This window comes from Panthera uncia, chromosome E1, assembly GCF_023721935.1.
Source record: "Panthera uncia isolate 11264 chromosome E1, Puncia_PCG_1.0, whole genome shotgun sequence".
Lineage (NCBI taxonomy): Eukaryota > Metazoa > Chordata > Mammalia > Carnivora > Felidae > Panthera > Panthera uncia.
Window position 1 is genome coordinate 31,594,154 of NC_064814.1, and position 18,904 is coordinate 31,613,057.

Consider the following 18,904-nt stretch of genomic DNA (forward strand, 5'->3'; position numbering starts at 1 on the left):
CCTTATGATTTGGACTACTGTAAGTAACTCATGTAAGTGGAATCATACATTATTTTCTTTTTGTGATTGGCTTCTTTCACTTAGCATAATGTCCTCAAGGTTCATCTATGTTGTAGCATATTGCAGAATTTCTTTCCCTTTTTTAAAGTTCAACAATATTCCATCATATTTACCACAGTTTGTTTATCCCTTCATCTATTTATGGACACTGATGTTTCCACATTTGAGCTATAATGCTGCTATGAACATTGGTGCAGAACTATCTGTTGGAGACTCTACTCACAAGTGGAATATATTGCTGGGTCATATGATAAATCTATTTTTAATTTGTTGAGGAACCACCATACTGCTTTCCATAATGACTGTGCCATCTTACATTCACACCAACAGTGCACAGAGGTTCTAATTTAAAAACATTCTTGCCAACACTTGTTTTGTATTTTTCATAGTAACCATCTTAAAGAATGTGAGGTGGTATTGCATGGTAGTTTTGATTTGCATTTCCCTAATAATTAGTCATGTTGAACATCTTTTCATGTGCTTATTTTGACCATTCATATAACTTCTTTGGAAAAATGTCTATTCAAGTCCTGTGCCCAATCTTGAATTGTTTTTTGTTGTTGAAGTTAGGAGTTCTCTGTATATTCTGGCTATTAATCCCTTATCAGATATATGGTTTGCAAGTTATTTCTCTCATTCTAGGGGTTTGCTTTTTTACTCTGTGGATAGTGAAGTTTTAAATTTTCATGAAGTTCAATATATCTATTTTTTTTTTATTTTGTTGCCTGTACCTTTGATGTCATGTCCAAGAAATCATTGCCAAATCCAATACTGTTAAGCTTTTGTCCTATGTTTTCTTCTAAGAGTTTTATTGTTTTTGGCCTTAGATTTAGGTATTTGATCAATTTTGAATTAATTTTTGTATACGGTGTTAGATAAATGTGAGGTAAGAATTTCACTCTTTTGCATGTGGATATCCAGTTTTCCCAGCACCATTTGTTGAAGAGACTGTCCTTTCCCCATGGTCTTGGCATCCTTGTCAGAAATCATTTGAACACATTTGCAAAGTTTTATGTCTAGGCTCTCTATTCTATTCCATGGATCTATATGTCTATATGCCAATACCACATTATGTTGGTTAGTGTAGCTTTGTAAGTTTTGAAATCAGGAAGTGTGAGCCCTTCAATTCTGTTGTTCTTTTGAAAAATTGCTTTGGTTATTTGGAGATTTCATATGAATTTTAGGATGGGTTTTTCTATTTCTGCAAAGAACATCATTGGGGTTTTGATAGGTATTGCATGGAATCTATAAATGGCTCTGGGTAGTATTGACATTTTAACAATATAGTGTCTTCCATTACATGAACATAGGATGTGCTCCCATTTATCGATGTCTTCTTTAATTTCTTTCAGCACTGTTTTGTAGTTTTCATAGTACAAGTGTTTCACCTCCCTGGTTAATTCTTAAGTATTTTATTCTTTTTGATGCTACTGTAAATGGAATTGTTTTTGTAATTTCCCTTTCACATTCTTCCTTGTTCATGTATGGAAATGCAATGGAATCTTGTGTGTTGCCTTTGTATCCTGCCACTTTGCTGAATTCATTTATTAGTTCCAACAGTTTTCTTGGTTATGTCTTTTTTTTTTTTAATTTTTTTAATGTTTATTTATTTTTGAGAGAGACAGAGACAGAGACAGAGCATGAGTGGGGGAAGGGCAGAGAGAGAGGGAGACACAGAATCTGAAGCAGGCTCCAGGCTCTGAGCCATCAGCCCAGAGCCCGACGCGGGGCTCGAACTCACAGACCGTGAGATCGTGACCTGAGCTGAAGTCGGACGCTTAACTGACTGAGCCACCCAGGCGCCCCTCTTGGTTATGTCTTTAGAGTTTTCTACATATAAGTTCATATCATCTGCAAACAGAGATTACTATTTGAGATTACTATTACTATTTGAGATTACTATTTCCTTTCCAATTAGGATACCTTTTATTTATTTTTCTTGCCTAAATGCTCTGGCCAGAACTTCTACTACTATGTTAAATAGAAGTGGTGAAAGCAGGCATCCTTCTCTAGTGTCTGATCTTAGAGGAAAACCTTTCAGTCTTTCCATACCATTGAGTATGATGTTTGCCAGGGGCTTTTCACATGTGGCTTTAATCATATTGAGAGAGTTTCCTTCTACTCCCAGTTTGTTGAGTGTTTGTCATGAAAAGGTGTTGATTTTGTCAAATGCTTTTTCTGCATCAAGTTGAAATGATGAGGCTTTTCCCCCTCTTTATTCTATTGATGTGGCATATCACATATTACATTGTTGCATAACAGTACATATTATGATTTTCATGTATTGAGCTATACTTGCATTCCAGGAATAAATCTCATTTGATCGTAGTGTATAATCTTTTCAATATGCTTAATTTTGTTTGCTGCTGTTGAGGATTTTTGCATCAATGTTCCTAAGGGATCTGATCTGTAGTTTTCTTGCGAGTGTCTTTGTCTAGCTTTGGTATGAGGGTAATGCTGGCCTCAGAATGATTTAGAAAGTGTCTTCTCTTCAATTTTTTGGAAAAGTTTGAGAAGGATTGGTATTAGTCCCTAAGATGTTTGGTAGAATTCATCAGTGAAGCCATCAAGTGCAGGGCTTTTCTTTATTGGGAGGATTTTGATTACTGATTCAATCTCCTTACTAGTTATAGGTCTATTCAGATTTTCTCTTCATGATTTAGTCTTGTAGGTTTTGTGTTTCTAGGAAATTGTCCATTTCATCTGTTATCCAATTTGTTGGCATACAATTGTTCATAGTACTCCCGTATAATCATTTTTATTTCTGTAGAATAAGTAGTAATGTCCCCACTTTAATTTATGATTTTGGTAATTTGAGTCTTCCCTTTTCTTAGTCTATCTAGCTAAAGTTTGTCAATTTTGTCGATCTTTTTGAAGAATTAGCCTTTGGTTTCATTTCTCTATTGTTTTTCTATCTCTGCTCTAATCTCTATTATACCTTCCTTCTGCTAGCTTGGATTTAGTTTGTTCTTTTTCTAGTTCCTTAAGTTGTAAAGTTACATTGTTGATTTCAGATTTTTTTTAATGTATTTATAACTTATAAGTTTCCCTCTTAGCACAGTTTTTGCTGCATCCCATAAGTTTTGATGTTACTTTTGTTTTCCTGCATCTCAAAGTATTTTCTAATTTCCTTGTAATTTCTTTTATCCATTGGTCATTTTAAAAGTGTTAACCTCCACAATTTTATGAATTTTCCACGTTTCCTTCCTTTTGTTATTAATTTATAATTTCATCCTGTTGTGGTCAGATACTTTATCATATCTATCTTTTAACATCTGTTGAGACTTAAGTGGCCTACAATATGGCCTATCCTAAAACATGTCCCATGTGTGCTTGAGAAGAATGTGTATTTTTTTGTTGTTGGCTAGCGTGTTCTATATATATCTGTAAGATCTAGTTGGTTTGTTAACTCCTCTGTTTCCTTACTTATCTTCTGTCTGGTTGTTCTATCCATTATTGTGAGTTTTTGAAGTCTCCAATTATTGTTACAGAATCGTCTATTCTCTCCCTTCAATTCCATCAGTTTTGCTTCATATATTTTGGTGGTCTGTCATTAGGTATATAAATATAACTGTAATATAACTGTAATATATTCTTTCCCTATTGAACCTTTTGTATATAATGTCCTGGTCTCTTGTAACCTTTTTTGATTTAAAGTTTACTTTGTCTGATATTAGTATAGCCACCCCTGCTCTTCTGTTTACTATTTGCATGGAATATCTTTTTGATCTTTTCACTTTCAATCTATTTATGGCTTTGAATGTCTCTTATAGATAGCATATAGTTAGATTATGTCTTTTTATCCATTTCCAATCTCTGTCTTTTGATTGGAGAGTTTGATTCATTTATGTTTAAAAATTTTTTTAGTGTTATTTTTGAGAGAGAGAGTGAGTGGGGGAGGGGCAGAGAGAGAGGGAGACACAGAATCTGAAACAGGTTCCAGGCTCGGAGCTGTCAGCACAGAGCCTGATGTGGGGCTGGAACTCATGAACCGCAAGATCATGACCTGAGCCAAAGTTGGGACGCTTAACCGACTGAACCACCCAGGCGCCCCTGATTCATTTATGTTTAAACTAATTACTGATGAGATCGTCTGTCATTACGCTATTTGTTTTTTGTCCCACATTTCTTGCATTACTGTCTCCTTTTGTATTTAGTTGATTTTCTGTAGTGAAATGTTTAAATTATTTTCTCTTTTCCTTTTGTGTATATTCCATAGCTATTTTCTTTGTGTTGACCATGAAGATTACATTTTGCATCCTAAATGTGTAACACTCTAATTTGAGTTTATACCAGCTTAACTTCAATAACAATAAAAAACTCTCTTCCTTTACAGCTTCATCCTACCCCTATTAATTGTTGATGTGACAGAGTTATATTCTTGTGTATAGTGTGCCCCTAAATATAAACTAATGATTCTTTTATATACAGAAACTCTGAAAGACAGAAGACAGTAGGCCAATATATTCAAAGTGCTAAAAATAAAAAATAAAAACCCTTGTCAACCAAGAATCCTATATCCAGAAAAGCTGTCCTTCAAATGTGAGGGGTAAATTAAGACATTCCCAGAAAAACTAAAGCTGAGGGAGTTTGTAAGCACTAGATCTACCCTACAAGAAATGTTCAAGAAATGCTTCAAGTTGAAATAAAAGGACACTTCATAGTAACTCAAAGCCATATGGAGAAATAAAAGATCTCAATAAAGGTAAGTACATGGGCAATTATAAAAAGCAGTATTAGTTTTTATACTAATTTTGGTTACAACCATTACAATGGTTTGTAACTGCACTTTTTGTTTTCTCCATGATTTAGGAGATCAATACATTTAAAGCAAGAAAACAGCAGTAATTAGTATAAAAGTTAGTGTTACTGTAACTTTGATTTATAACTCCAAATCCTGGTTTATTTTTTACATAATTTAAGAGAGTAATGCATTAAAAATATTATTAGCTTTTATTTTTGGCCACACTTTACATAAAGATGTAATTTCATGACAACAACTGAAAGGGGTGGAGATGGAACTAAAGGATCAGGTTTCCATTCTGATGTCAATACCATATTCTGTTAATTATTGCAGCCTTATGCTATGCTTTCACATCTGGTAGGACACATCCCTCCTCCTTACTCTATTTTTTCAATATTATTTCCAAATATCTGTTAAGTCACACATTTATAGAAGGTCCTTTAATTTTACTCCACTATACAATTAATCATATTCAGTGGGACACTGGATTTTTACTTATATAACTCCCAGAGGACCAACTTATTTCTAAGTTCTTGGGAGGCACATCTCTAAAATCCAATTCTTTTTTTTTTTTTTTTTAAGTTTATTTATTTAAGTAATCTCTACACCAAACATAGGGCTTGAACATAGGGCATGAGATTAAGTTACATGCTCCTCTGAGTGAGGCAGCCAGGCACAACTAAAACACCCTTCTAATAGCAACCTATAAAACAGTACTATTAGCATCCAGAAAAGGGCCAAAAGCTACGTATTTGAAAACAATAACAACAACAACAACAGCAACTAAAATCTAATCTGGAAATTTCTAATAATCAAATTTTCCAAGGGGAAAATTCCATTCAATAGTGAGCCAACAATAATTTATTAGCCATCTACTATGTGTCTAGAACCGTTTATGTATTTATTATGTTTCCACATATTGAGGAAAAGTGAAGGACTCCGTATACTCCAAAAACTCAGCACCAAACCCACCGGACAGATGTGAGGATGGGGACTAAGTTCATAAAGGATATATCACCATCAGTTTTAACTTAAATTTGCTCTTGGTTCACTTCCAACAGTGCGCAGGGCACTCTTGAACTACAGCCTCAGGGAAAGCTACTCTGTTTTACTGTGAAGTATACAAACATGTTTGCTCCAGTATGGTCTTGGGCAGATCATGGAACCCTGGCACCTAACAGTTACTCCATAACCAATAAACATTATCTACCAACATTATTATTGTTAATGTTGGCCAATATTAGTGATTATAAACCACATCAGTGAGAGTTTATGTAGGACTTGTAGCCTTTATGAATACTAATAGATAATGCTGTAATATCACAACTCACTATTTAACATGATATGTCTATCACTCCATACATTTTTTTTCCTGTGGGTCCTGGACACAAAGTCCTTACATTTTTATGTATGTTGGTTTTGTTGCACCAATTAAACGTTTTTGAGAGGAAGGACTATGTATTACAAGTCTCCGTATCCCCCCAAGTTTCTTATACACAGTATTATTTGTAAAGTAATTTGCTTTGGTTTTGCTCTGGTTACAATGGCAAGCAAATGTTTCCTTGTTTCAAAGTAGTCAAATAGATTTGTACCTTCCTATTTTATTTGTGCAGGGTAGAATTCTGGGATGCTAATAAAAACTGTTATGATATGACCATCCTCAACAGGAACTATCCAGTTTTCACAAACAAAAGACCTATCATTCACTTGCTAAGAATAAAATGTTAGCTGGTAGCTGGCTAGTACTGCACAACAGCACATAACTTCTAAGAAAAGGTTTTTATTCACATGTAAAAGCTCCAAACTTGAGGCAGATGAAGGTATATCAATCCTCTAAATACCATGCCAGACACATGTATGCATCTGCCCAGGAGTCACTAGAGGCTAAATTAGAGAACACGTGATCTTCATCTTCCCACAATTTCACTCCTCTAAGACACAAATGATGTGAGGTATACAATCCAAAATACTCAGAAATGATGTTTATTCACTTTAAAGGGTTCAAAATATCTTGGACTTTTACTCCAACCTGTACTTTCATCATGTAAGTAAATTCTAGCTGGAATGGGAATATGGCAATCCTGGCCAAGAGGAGGGCATTATTTCTGTTCTAAAATATGGATGACTGGTGCCGGCTTATATGAGAGGTGGTAGCAGTCATTGCTTATCTGTCAAACTTTATAACAGATATTGAAGCCTCTTTGGGTGGCAGTTCCTCTCCCAATAACTAAAACACAGAAATATCTTACACAGCTAAAACCTAAATGGTATTAAAAGTAAACATTTTATTATATAACAGGAATTAAAGTTTTCAAAAATCTGTACCAACAAAACCAAAACCAAAGCCATTCTGGGAACAATGAGAAAATTTTACAATAAAAGCTACCTTTCACTTTTCAGAAATCTGAACTGAAAACAGATGGTTAACTGCGGTGCAGACAGGGCCAGCCATTCTGTCTATTGTGGCAGCTGAACAAAGTGTGAGCTACAGAATCACTGCCCTGATGGTGACTGAAGCAGATGAGAGACGGGAGCTCACAAGCAGGATGCTCAAACTCAGGCCAGGAGTTCATGTACGATCCAACTCCCATCAGTCTGACAAGTCACTCTGATCCAGCACGATTATCCTGTGTATTTTTTAAACACACACAAAAAAAGAGTTTCAAGTGAGTATCTATGTTTTTAAAGACACAAACAACAGTTTCCTTCTATTCAACTGAGTTCAAGGGAAGGGATTTTGATCTTTATAGTCAAGGGGGATAATCAATTAGTATGTCATGGGAACGTACAATGACTACAAAGCAATTGATAGCATCATCCTGTCCTCCCTCTGTCCAAAACTGTTCTTGTGCTGACTCTACTGATGACTTAATCAAATCTGGCATTAATTTCACCTTGTATTTTAATTAGCTGTAAATATTAACACATAAAAAACTGAGCAACTTTGAATTAATTATCAAACAACTTTATCAATAACTTTAACATTAATGTTTATTTACATGCTGATAAATGTTTAAAGCCTGTTCATGTGGTCTATAGACAGTGAACTTGGACCTACAAACATATGCCAACTCATTACCTGGATGGTTCAGACCAACCCAGTCGCTTCCAAAAACAGGGTTTTAGTTCCTCTTGATGAAATATAGAAAGAAGAAAACACAACCAGGTTACTTTCTGGGTCTAAAGGTGCCAGTATCCAGAAATTGCTTTAGTGCTCTCTCTCAAGTTTAGGGTGGACTGTTTTACCGGTAATAGTTGTTTTCTGCTAGAGACAGAATCTTTCCAAAAATAGTTAATGGGCTTCCCCACCTAACATTCTGCAGCTCCCTGTCACAGCAATGGATACTAATGATGTTAATTCACAAAGTCTCTGCATTATGTTCTCAGTGAATTCGTGTTGAATTCGTGTAGCTAAATGCTTACACACTCTGGGTCCTGTGCCAGTCCAGGGTCCCAGAGGAAAAAGAATACACTCTCAGGCCCTTTAATGAAGTGACTACTTACATAGGTATAGTCAGAGTTAAGGGAGCAAACAAAGGATGGCAAGGCACCCAGTGACTAGCAGCAGTGGGAAGCCATTATCAATGCTAAGTCAAAAGGGACTAGGGTGGAGCTAGGGCAAAACAGTTACTGGAACCCAGTGAGAGCTGGAACTGAGGACAGGCTGCCTTACAGAAGTTGTGCTGGTGAAGGGACACCACTTCTATCCAGAGATAAGGTGCTGAAGTAGGCAGGTAGGGGAAGTAATACCCAACCACTCCTCTGCCCTCTTCCCACTGGCCAACAGGAAGCCTGCTGGCCAGAAAGCCCTGGAGATAGTTCACAAAGCACAAAATAGGGCAGAGAAAGGAGAATGAGAATGAATTGGCGAAGGAATGAAAGGGATACCAGGTGTTCTGAAAAAATCAGTATCTCTAACTTCTTAAGTAGGAGGAACTTAAATATAGGAGGGTGTCATTTGTGAATGGTGCCTAAAGCTCTATCAAAATAGTTTTGAAATTAAGATCAATTTACACCTTTCACATTACTTGTAGATTCCACTTAAATTCCACAGTTTATAATTCCTTCTCAGATTCTGCAGCCTCTGTGTGAGCTAAATTTAGAACTCTTTTGAAGACATTAGACAATTAGAAGCAAAACATCTTTCTAGACAATGTGCAAGACAAGATGATGAGATTGGCCAAAGGCTTGCTTTAGAAATAAAATTGGATGTTACTGTTTTGTGATTAAGGTATAACTGGCAATTAACAGAAAACCTGGGCTGAACTACAGGAGGAAAGCATAGAAGGATTATGTAGAGCATCTGGGAAATATTTCTAAATAACTCTGATGCTCATCATAGCCCAAGGACTCCAGGTTACATTATAAACAACCATTCATTCATACCTTCTTCAGAATTGCCTAAAAAGCTGTCTGATTTCCTTCTCTCTGACTTGAAGCTTTCTTCCCCTTTTCTCTTCTTTTCACCAACTTCTTGATCCTTGGTATTTGCCTCCCTTCAAAGACAATGATTTGGGGCATCAAACCATATGCACAATGGCCAGGGTAACAGGACTACTCCAAAGGAAACATAATAGCTATCACTAATGGCCAGGCATTGGCACATGTGCTATAATGTACAGTAAGCCATTTAATTCTTATCACAACTATATAGTTACCATTACCATTCCCAGCAAGTAATAAGGAAACTGAGGTACACAGAAGTTATATGCCTCAGGAGTCCTGGATCTGGGATCTGACCCAGGCAGTCTGATTCAGACTCTATCAACCTCTAGGCTATATTATCTACCTCCCTTCCCAACAAAAGCATTTCACTTATGTTGTAATTGGTGCCCTTTTTTGTAACCACCATTTATTTTATTAACTTACTTCATTTCCTGAAATTCTCAAGTATCTCTGATTGAAGTATCTAACAATTTAAGACCATATTTGCCAAACTAGTAAGCAGAAATCATCTCCCCTGCTCAAGTGTAAGCTCCTGAAGGGCAGAGACATCCCACTCCTCTGCTCCTGCAGCACAGCACTTGGTTGTCAGCACTCAACAGATGCTGGCTGAACCAATTTGACACTGTACAGGGATTTTTATTCTTTTTTCATTTATTAAATCTTCAAAACAAAATATGTAAAACAAGAGAGAAAATAAAGCCACCTAAAGCAAAAACGATTTTTTTTCCCTCCTAACCTCTAATAGAATCATAGGTTCTAGAATTGGAGGAAGCCTTCAGGTTCTCTTCCACCTCTGTCCAAATGCCCAGAACCAGAGTTGTCTAGCCTGTGCTTGAGTGGGAGGAGCTGTTGATAAACTGTAAAGGCACCTGCTTTTTCTATCAGATAGCAATAGCTATTAAAAAGCATGTGCTTTACTGGATAAAATCTCTAACTGAAGTTTCTAGTCACTAGCTCTGCCCTTTGGGGCAGAAGAGAGTAAGCTGACTCTCTCAACTTTACATTTCAGGTATTTGAGGGTAACTATCAAATATTCTCCACTCCACCTGCACTTCTCCAGCTGAGCCTCCCTAACTCCTTCAGCTATTCTCACATGATATGGTTTTCAGACCTCTGACTATTCGATGGCCACCCTCTTCTGTTTGTCAACATCGCTTTTAAAATACGGCACCCAGGGGCACCTGAGTGGCTCAGTCAATTAAGCATCTGACTCTTGATTTCGGCTCAGGTCATGATCTCACAGTTCGTGAGCTTGAGCACATCTGGCTCTGTGCTGACAGTGTGGAGCCTGGTTGAGATTCTCTTTCTGCCCTTCCCCTGCTCTCTCTTTCCCAAAATAGATACACTTTAAAAAAACAAGCCTATATCTTTAAAATAAAACAAACAAAAAATAAAATAAAACAAACAAAAAATAAAATAAAATAATAAAATAAAATAAAATAATAAAATAAAATAAAATAAAATAAAATAAAATAAAATAAAGTAAAATAAAATAAGATAAAATATTGCACCCAGACTCTGCACTGACAGTGCGAAGCCTGCTTGGGATATTCTCTCTCTCTCTCTCTCTGCTCCTCTCCCTCACTCTCTCTCAAAATAAATAAATAAATAATTTTAAAAAGTAATAAAATATTGTGCCCAGAAAGTAACCCCACACTGTGTCCTACGAGTCCTCTCTTTAGCATGAGACATCACCTTGGCCTGGGCAAGACGCTGTTGTTTGTTCAGCATTAATGCTGCATTGACCATTTTAGCAACTGCATCAATGAGGCTTCATGGAGTCACTATTTATGCCTTCTTCAAGAAAAATTTTTTGAATTCTTACCATGTCTCAAAATGCATGCTAAGTGCTGAACATATAAAAATAAAACGACATACTTCCTACCTTCAATAAAACCAGTGAGGAGGAGATTCCAGTCAAAAATTCTCCATTAGGTCAGATCCCTTGCATTCTACACATCTGAATGCTCACTTTCATCTTTTAGAAGCATTTAACATTTCCACTTGTCAAGACCATTCTGAATCCAGTCTATCACCTATCACATTAGTATTCATTCTTAGATTTGTGTTACCTAAAAATTTGATAAGCATGCCTTTTCTGATTTAATTCAAATGGCTGATGAAAATGTTGAAGGTGACAAGGCCAAGGTATAGCAATCTTAGAGGCCTCTCTGTATACTGATATCAATCTGCTAATCAGTATCTTGAGCACTGTGTGTGGAGGAAGAGGGGCAGACAGGAGTCAAGGCTGGCTTATCTACAAACACTCATTCTCCAAAGAGTCAAGGTATTTTTTTTTTTAAAAGACTAAAATCTAGTCCTCCTTCTTGACAAAAAAGAAAATGACCCCCTGATGGAAAACAATAACCTTGTAGAGCCTCCGGGGAGATCCTGTAGCTCCGTGCTGTCCTCAGGTGGCTGTAGCCATCTTTCTAGGTCCTCATCAAGAGTAGAGTGAGCTCTGTCCAAGGACAAGTGAAGAGAACTGAGACAATTCTTATCCCATGACAAGGAGGTACAGTGTTTTAGAGTGGGAAAGGACCTTAAAACGTGTGTTTTCACTGTACAGATAAGAAAATGATAGCTAGGTGAGATTGTATTTACAGTTGCAGAGGTCACTTACATACAATTTAGATGCACACCAAAAACTTTCTTTAGCTTCTTAATAAAAAGCTTCAGCACCCATGAGAATAGCCACCTCCCAAAGTCCAATGCCAGACTCAGTCTCCATTCTAGGCCATTAAGTTAATTTCCACCCTGGGCTAGAACTGTACACTCATTCCTATAAGTTTTTTGAATGAAGAACTGCCTCTGAAGCTAAAGGATGCACAGTGTTTTCAGAAGGCCTGAAAAGTCCCACTCTGGGCATCTATCTATGTCCAGCACAGCCAGCCCTTTTGGAAAATAATAATAGTAGCTAACTTTTGATCACATGTAAAGTACTTAATACAACCAAGTTTAACTCAGACTTCTTGAGCTAATCTTCCTTGGCTTGAATAATGATGTAGATTTTTACTGAAGGTGTTTTGAGGAGATGAGAGGACTGGAGTTACATCATACATTATAGATAAAAAGATTTCTAAAACTTTTAAAATGTATTTCTCTTCCTCTCCCTTTGCCCTTGTCTTTTCTGTCTCCCCAGGACCTTCCTTGCAGGTCCCAGGGCTCATCTCCTCTTCCACCTCCCAAACTTTCCCTTCCAGGTCTCTTTCTTTTTCTTCCTCATAGAGAATAATTTAGCCTTTAAAGAGTGGGACAGGAACTAGATTCACTACCTAAAAGTTATTCGTAGCACTCTTCTTCCTTCCCTTCCTCTTCTATAGCAGCTGAAAAGCTAAAAACTCAATTTCTAGTCTCCCTTGTAAATGAGGGTGGTCATGCATCACATTTGGCCAGTGTAATATAAGTGGGCATCTGCTTTCCAGATAAAAAAAGGGGCAGAGTCAGAATATTCCTTTTCCCCACCTGCCTGGTGTGTAGATAGCAGCGATCCTGAAACCAGGAGGTGACAAGTCTGAAAATAAAAGCCAACATAGTAAGGTAGCAGAGCAGGAATATCCAAAGAGTCTAAGTCCCTGGTGGCATCACTGAGCTGCTACACCAGGCATGACCTGCCAACCTGTGGGACTGCCTCCTGTGTGAGACAAACTCATTTAAGCATGAAGGTAGAGTTATCCATCATTTGCAGTTGAAAGAATTCTGCAGGGCTACCCTAAGGATCCACAGGACCAGGATTAGGATAAGGCAAGTGTTGCAAGGACAAGTTCAGATCCTCTTTTTCTTCAACAAAATTTAGATACTTTGCTCATCTTTGATTTCTTGGCATCAGTTTTTATTTTTTAAAATAATGTATTCAAACAATTTATCTTGACTCTGAATTTTTTGGTGTCTCCTTTAATTTTGTGCCCAAGGAGTGTCTCACTCGCTTCATGCCAGTCCTGGCCCTGAATGATGGTTAGGGCAAGGTAAGAGAAGTCAGGAGGCACAGGAGGTGAGTCGAAGTGAATCGGGAACAGAATCGGGTTTCTTGAGGCAACCTTGTGTTTTTAGACTGAATTGTCTGGATGGCTGCCCCCATTTTCTCTTATCTGGCCACAAAGATCTAAAACTTCTCTTCCAAGGCCTTTAATTAAAATGTTTGGGGGCACCTGGGTAGCTCAGTCAGTTAAGCGTTGGACTCTTGATTTTGGTTCAGGTCATGATCTCATGGTTGGTGGGATCAAGCCCAGTGTCAGCCTCATCTGCACTGTGAGCACAGAGCCTGCTTGGTATTCTCTCTCTGCCCCTCCCCCACTCATGCTCACTCACTCTCTTACACACACATACACTCTCTCTCTCTCTCTTTCTCTCTCAAAATAAATATAAAAATACTTTTAGGGGTGCCTGGGTGGTTCAGTTGGTTAAGCCTCCAACTTTAGCTCAGGTCGTGATTTCACGGTTTGTGAGTTCCAGCCCCACATCAGGCTCTGTGCTGACAGTGCAGAGCCTGCTTGGGATTCTCTCTCTGCCCCTCCCCCACTCACTCTGTATCTCTCAAAAATAAATAAATAAATTATTTAAAAATATTTTTAAAAAATTTAAAAAACAATAAAACGTCTTGAAAGAAGCTGAAGCCTGTGTCTGCCTTACAAAATGAAAAACAAAAACAAAAAACAACTTGGCAAAAAAAAAATATTAAAAAATGGGTAAAGGACTTGAATAGTTACTTCTCCAGAGAAAATATAAAAATGGCCATGGATACATGGAGAACTGGTGGTTCAGTGGTAGAATTCTTGCCTGCCAAATGGCCATGGAGGCATATGAAAAGATGCTCAACATCACTCTTAATTAGGGAAATGCAAATCAAAACCACAATGAGATATCACCTCATACTTGTTCCATTAGAATGGGTACTATCAAAAAAACAGAAAATAACAAGTACTGGCAAGGATGTAAAGAAATCGGAGCCCTTGTGCACTGTTGGTAGGAATGTAAAATGGTGCAGCTGCTGTGGAAAACAGTATGGTATTTCCTCAAAAAATTAAAAATAGATTTACCATATGATCCAGCATTACCACATCAGGTTACATATCCAAAATAAATGAAAGCAGGATGTCCAGGAGAAATATTGTATACCCATATTCTAGCAGTATTATTCACAGTAGGCAAAAAGGTAAAAGCAACCCAGTGTCTACCAATAAATGAACAGATAAACAAAATTTGATACACACACACACAGACACACACACGCACACACACACTGTAATTCAGCCTTAAAAAAGAAGGAAATTCTCAGGGTGCCTGGGTGGCTCAGTTGGTTGAGTGTCTGACTTCAGCTCAGGTCATGATCTCAGTTTGTGAGTTCAAGCCCCACATTAGGCTCCGTGCTGACAGCTCAGAGCCTGGAGCCTGCTTCGGATTCTGTGTCTCCGGCTATCTCTCTGCCCCTCCCTGCTCACACACACACACACACACACACACACACACACACACACGCAATCTCTCTCTCTCTCAAATATAAATAAAAAAGGAAATTCTGTTGGCTGCAGCAACTTCTTACTCAACACATCTCCAGAGGCAAGGGAAACAAAAGCAAAATGAACTATTGGGACCTCATCAAAATAAAAAGCTTCTGCACAGCGAAGGAAACAATCAGCAAAACTAAAAGGCAACTGATGGAATGGGAGAAGATATTTGCAAACGAAATATCAGATAAAGGGGGAGAAGATATTTGCAAACAAAATATCAGATAAAGGGCTAGTATCCAAAATCTATAAAGAATTTCTCAAACTCAACACCCAAAAAACAAATAATCCAGTGAAGAAATGGGCAAAAGACATGAATAGATACTTCTCCAAAGAAGACATCCAGATGGCAAGCCAACACATGAAAAAGTGCTCAACATCACTCATCAGGGAAATACAAATCAAAACCACAATGAGATACCACCTCACACCTGTCAGAATGGTTAACATTAACAACTCAGGCAAGGATGTGGAGAAAGAGGATCTCTTTTGCACGGCTGGTGGAAATGCAAACTGGTGCAGCCACTCTGGAAAACAGTATGGAGTTTCCTCAAAAAATTAAAAATAGAACTGTCCTACAACCCAGCAATTGCACTACTAGGTATTTATCCAAGGGATACAGGTATGCTGTCTCAAAGGGGCACATGCACCCCAATGTTTATAGCAGCACTATCAACAATAGGCAAAGTATGGAAAGAGCCCAAATGTCCATCAACTGATGAATAGAAAAAGAAGATGTGGTATATCTGTACAATGGAGTATTACTTGGCAATCAAAAAGAACGAAATCTTGCCATTTGCAACTACGTGGATGGAACTAGAGGGTATTATGCTAAGTGAAATTAGTCAAAGACAAATATCATATGACTTCACTCATATGAGGACTTTAAGACACAGAACAGATGAACATAAGGGAAAGGAAGCAACAATAATATAAAACAGGGAGGAGAACAAAACATAAGAGACTCTTAAATGTGGAGAACAAACAGAGGACTAATGGAGGGGTTGTGGGAGGGGGGATGGGCTAAATGGGCATTAAGGAATCTAGTCCTGAAATCACTGTTGCACTATATGCTAACTAACTTGGATGTAAATTTAAAAAATTAAATTTAAAAAGAAGGAAATTCTGACCATGTTGCATGGATGAACCCTGAGGACAGTATGTTAAGTGAAGTAAACCAGCTACAAAAAGTCAAATACTGTATGATTTCACTTATGTGAGATATCAAGAGTAGTCAGAAAGCAGAATAGTGGTTGCTAGGAACTGAGGAAAGGGAGCAGTTGGTTTTTAATGGGCACAGAATTTCAGTATTGTAAGATGAAAAAGTTCAGGAGATCGGTTGCACAACAATGTTAATATACTTAACACTAGTGAACTGTACACTTGAAAATTTTATGTTTATGTGTATTTTATCACAATTACAATTAAAAACAAAAAACCTTTAGGAATAGGGGCTATTAGGCTAGTATGAAGAAAGACCTTTTTTCCCCATTCTTATTTGTCAATATCGGAAGAAAAATGAACACACTAATACAGTTTATTAACTTTTAGAAGCCCAGCTTTTTCTGTTACCTCTCTGTGTCCTCTTCTAGATCCTGAGTTTCTTTGGTCCAGAGCATACTGCTATCTTCTTTTTTACTGTTGGTTTCTTGTTCTTCTAAGTGCCTTTGATCTAAAAATGGTTGAAAGACTTAACTTTATTAGAACAACAACAAATTGAGAAAGCCTGCCTTGAAATGGAGTGCAAAAAATTAAAGCTAATCAGTGGTCCCTGAAGTATATATTGCACTACTTCTTCCCAGGAGAGCAGGGGCCAGGTGGCAGTCTGCAGGGTGCCTGCATTCACAGAAGCTGCTTCTGGGGTCTTGGGAGCTCTCTGGTGCCAGATGAAGCAATAGGAAACCTTACCTGTGCCAAGACTCAAGAGAGACAGAAAAAGCAGAGGAAAGAGAGGGCACATAAAAGAGGAGCCAAGACACCCTGAAAACAAATTGCACTGATTCACTTTGGGTGACCACCCTATTCTCACCTGTAAATGTTTCTAGGTTGGAGCCCCGAGGAAAGAATTTGGGTGGGGAAAGGTAGTTAGTACCCTTTAATGTATGCCAGGCATTTTACAATACTGTCTCATTTCATCCTGCCAATGGTCCTATGAAGGGAAAGTTTGTTCAGTATCTTACAATGTACCAGACACTGTTCATAGAGCTATTGTGTAAACCAGGAGGTAAGAATTATCATCCCCATTTTATAGATGAGGATGACAGAGGCTCGGAGACATTAAACAGCTTAATGAGGTGGAATTGTGCCTGACCTCAATGCCCACAGTGTCCCACATGTACCATTGTGCTGCCAAGGGCAGTGTTATAGCAAGGACCTGATGAAAAGGGTCTGGGCAGCTGGCTTACCATTTACAGTGACACCCAGATAACTTGCTGTGTTCTCCCGCAACACTGTGGATGAGGCCTGCTGTCGCTTCAAGTGCTCTGTCACAATAATACAAAAGCAAAAGACAACTTATTTCTTCCTTCAGATGTCATACCATTCTCTAGGGCAGTGGTTCTCAAAGGGTGGTCCTTGGATCAGCAGCCTCAGTATACTCAGTACTTAGATATGCAAAGTCTTAGACCTCATCCCTGACCTACTGAGGCAGAAACTCTGGGGGTGGGGCCCATCAATCATATTTTATAAGCCCTCCTGGTGATTCTGACAGCTGATAACCTTTGAGAACCACTGGTCTAGAGCATTCAATTCTATCCAACACTAAAAATAAAAATAATAATGATAACAATGATAGGTAACACTTGCAAAGCCCTAGATGGCAGTTACTGTTTTTAACTTACACACATTCATTCAAGATTCATGTTCACAATCTTCATAACAACCTTACAAGACTCATCGTGTGATTGTCATTCCTGTTGAGCAGATGAGGAAATGAAGGTAAAGAAAGGTTGAGGACCTAGCCTGGAATCACACACAGCGTAAGAAGCAGAGATAGGATTTGAACCCAGGATGTCCAGCTCTAAGATTTATGCTGTTAATCTTTATTTTATACTCTGTCAAGTTTGTAACACATCAAAGGAGGTTCCAATTTCCCCCATCTCTGTGGCCTATATTTCCTATTTTTTTACTTAGTTTATGAAAAGATAGAAGGCAAAGAAAATAATTTCCATTTCCTAAAGAACTGACCATTACACCAAGACAAGCATCTGCCAAACTGCATACTGCTTTGCATTTGTGGCTGCACAGTATCCTTCAAGTGCTCCCCACAGCAGAGCAGTGAGACAGCTGCGAGGCGGCACACACAGGGACCCTGGACTCCCTGGTGCAGCCCTGTTGTGTGCAGGCACAGGAGTCTCTCTTCCTGCAAGTCAGGAAGCAGGCCTTTCCTGGCAGCTCCTGGGCATCAAGGGGCCCCCATTTGATCACTTGAAATAACTTGAAAAAAAAATTCATTTTTATCCTTGTTAAAGATAGTCCTTTATTAATCTTAAAAGATCACCTATATCCTAGAGTTCGAGAGGATCCTCCCTGTTAGGCCCTTGTCAGAAGCCTAGAGCTGTGGATGTGAGCCCTCCAAAAGAGCACAGCTGTCGGCACCAGGTCACTCTCCAAAGCTCTCTTGAGGTGAAACAACGGAATGATGATTTATAATAATCAGGTGGGAGTGCCCATTATTAGAAGAAACTACCCAAGTGACCTCTCAATTTTGTCTTTCTGGGAAATTACTGACCTGTGTCAAAGTACAGACATCACCTAGAAACCTGGTCCAGATAATTCCCATGAGTAAAATGAGAAAAGGTTTCTGCAGAGTGTGTTGGGGTACAGCTGTGCCATGAGGCTGGAACCTAGGAGGAAGGCTGCTAACAGCTGCTGAAATGGGGGAGTCTATATGGTGACTAAGAGAGAAGACAGCAGGATCCAGAAGAAAAGTATCACTAAGGTCAAACTGCAAAGGAGCCTACAAATACTGCCTTAAGTCATGACAAAAGAAAAATGACACTGAGAATCTATCTGAGCTGGACATGTGTGGGTGACCTCTACTCTCATAAGCAGCAGTTCTATTACTGTACTAAGAAAAACAACTGGAGAGAAAGAATTCGCAAGGACTCCTTGGGGCATTCTAGAGAAGGAAAGCCCTAAGGGGTAGGCA

The 18,904-nt window shown here is 38.2% G+C and overlaps 1 protein-coding gene and 1 long non-coding RNA gene across 8 annotated transcripts in view; one reads left to right on the top strand and one right to left on the bottom strand.

Moving 5' to 3' along the window:
* Nucleotides 1-7,478, top strand: part of LOC125927447 (uncharacterized) — a 10,720-nt gene extending 3,242 nt beyond the window's left edge. The window contains exons 3-4 of the long non-coding RNA XR_007459341.1: nucleotides 4,492-4,765; nucleotides 7,205-7,478. This is a non-coding gene — a long non-coding RNA (uncharacterized LOC125927447). The remainder of the gene's footprint in view (nucleotides 1-4,491; nucleotides 4,766-7,204) is intronic.
* Nucleotides 7,070-18,904, bottom strand: part of TEX14 (testis expressed 14, intercellular bridge forming factor) — a 122,159-nt gene continuing 110,324 nt past the window's right edge. For 6 of the 7 annotated variants that reach the window (XM_049637764.1, XM_049637761.1, XM_049637758.1 and 3 more), the window contains 6 exons: nucleotides 17,160-17,237; nucleotides 16,327-16,426; nucleotides 11,619-11,711; nucleotides 9,191-9,300; nucleotides 7,884-7,935; nucleotides 7,070-7,431 (listed from right to left, as the gene is read on the bottom strand). In XM_049637764.1, the coding sequence (XP_049493721.1) occupies nucleotides 7,395-7,431; nucleotides 7,884-7,935; nucleotides 9,191-9,300; nucleotides 11,619-11,711; nucleotides 16,327-16,426; nucleotides 17,160-17,237 (470 nt within the window). In that variant the 3' untranslated portion in view covers nucleotides 7,070-7,394. The other variant, XM_049637763.1, reaches the window with a different exon arrangement.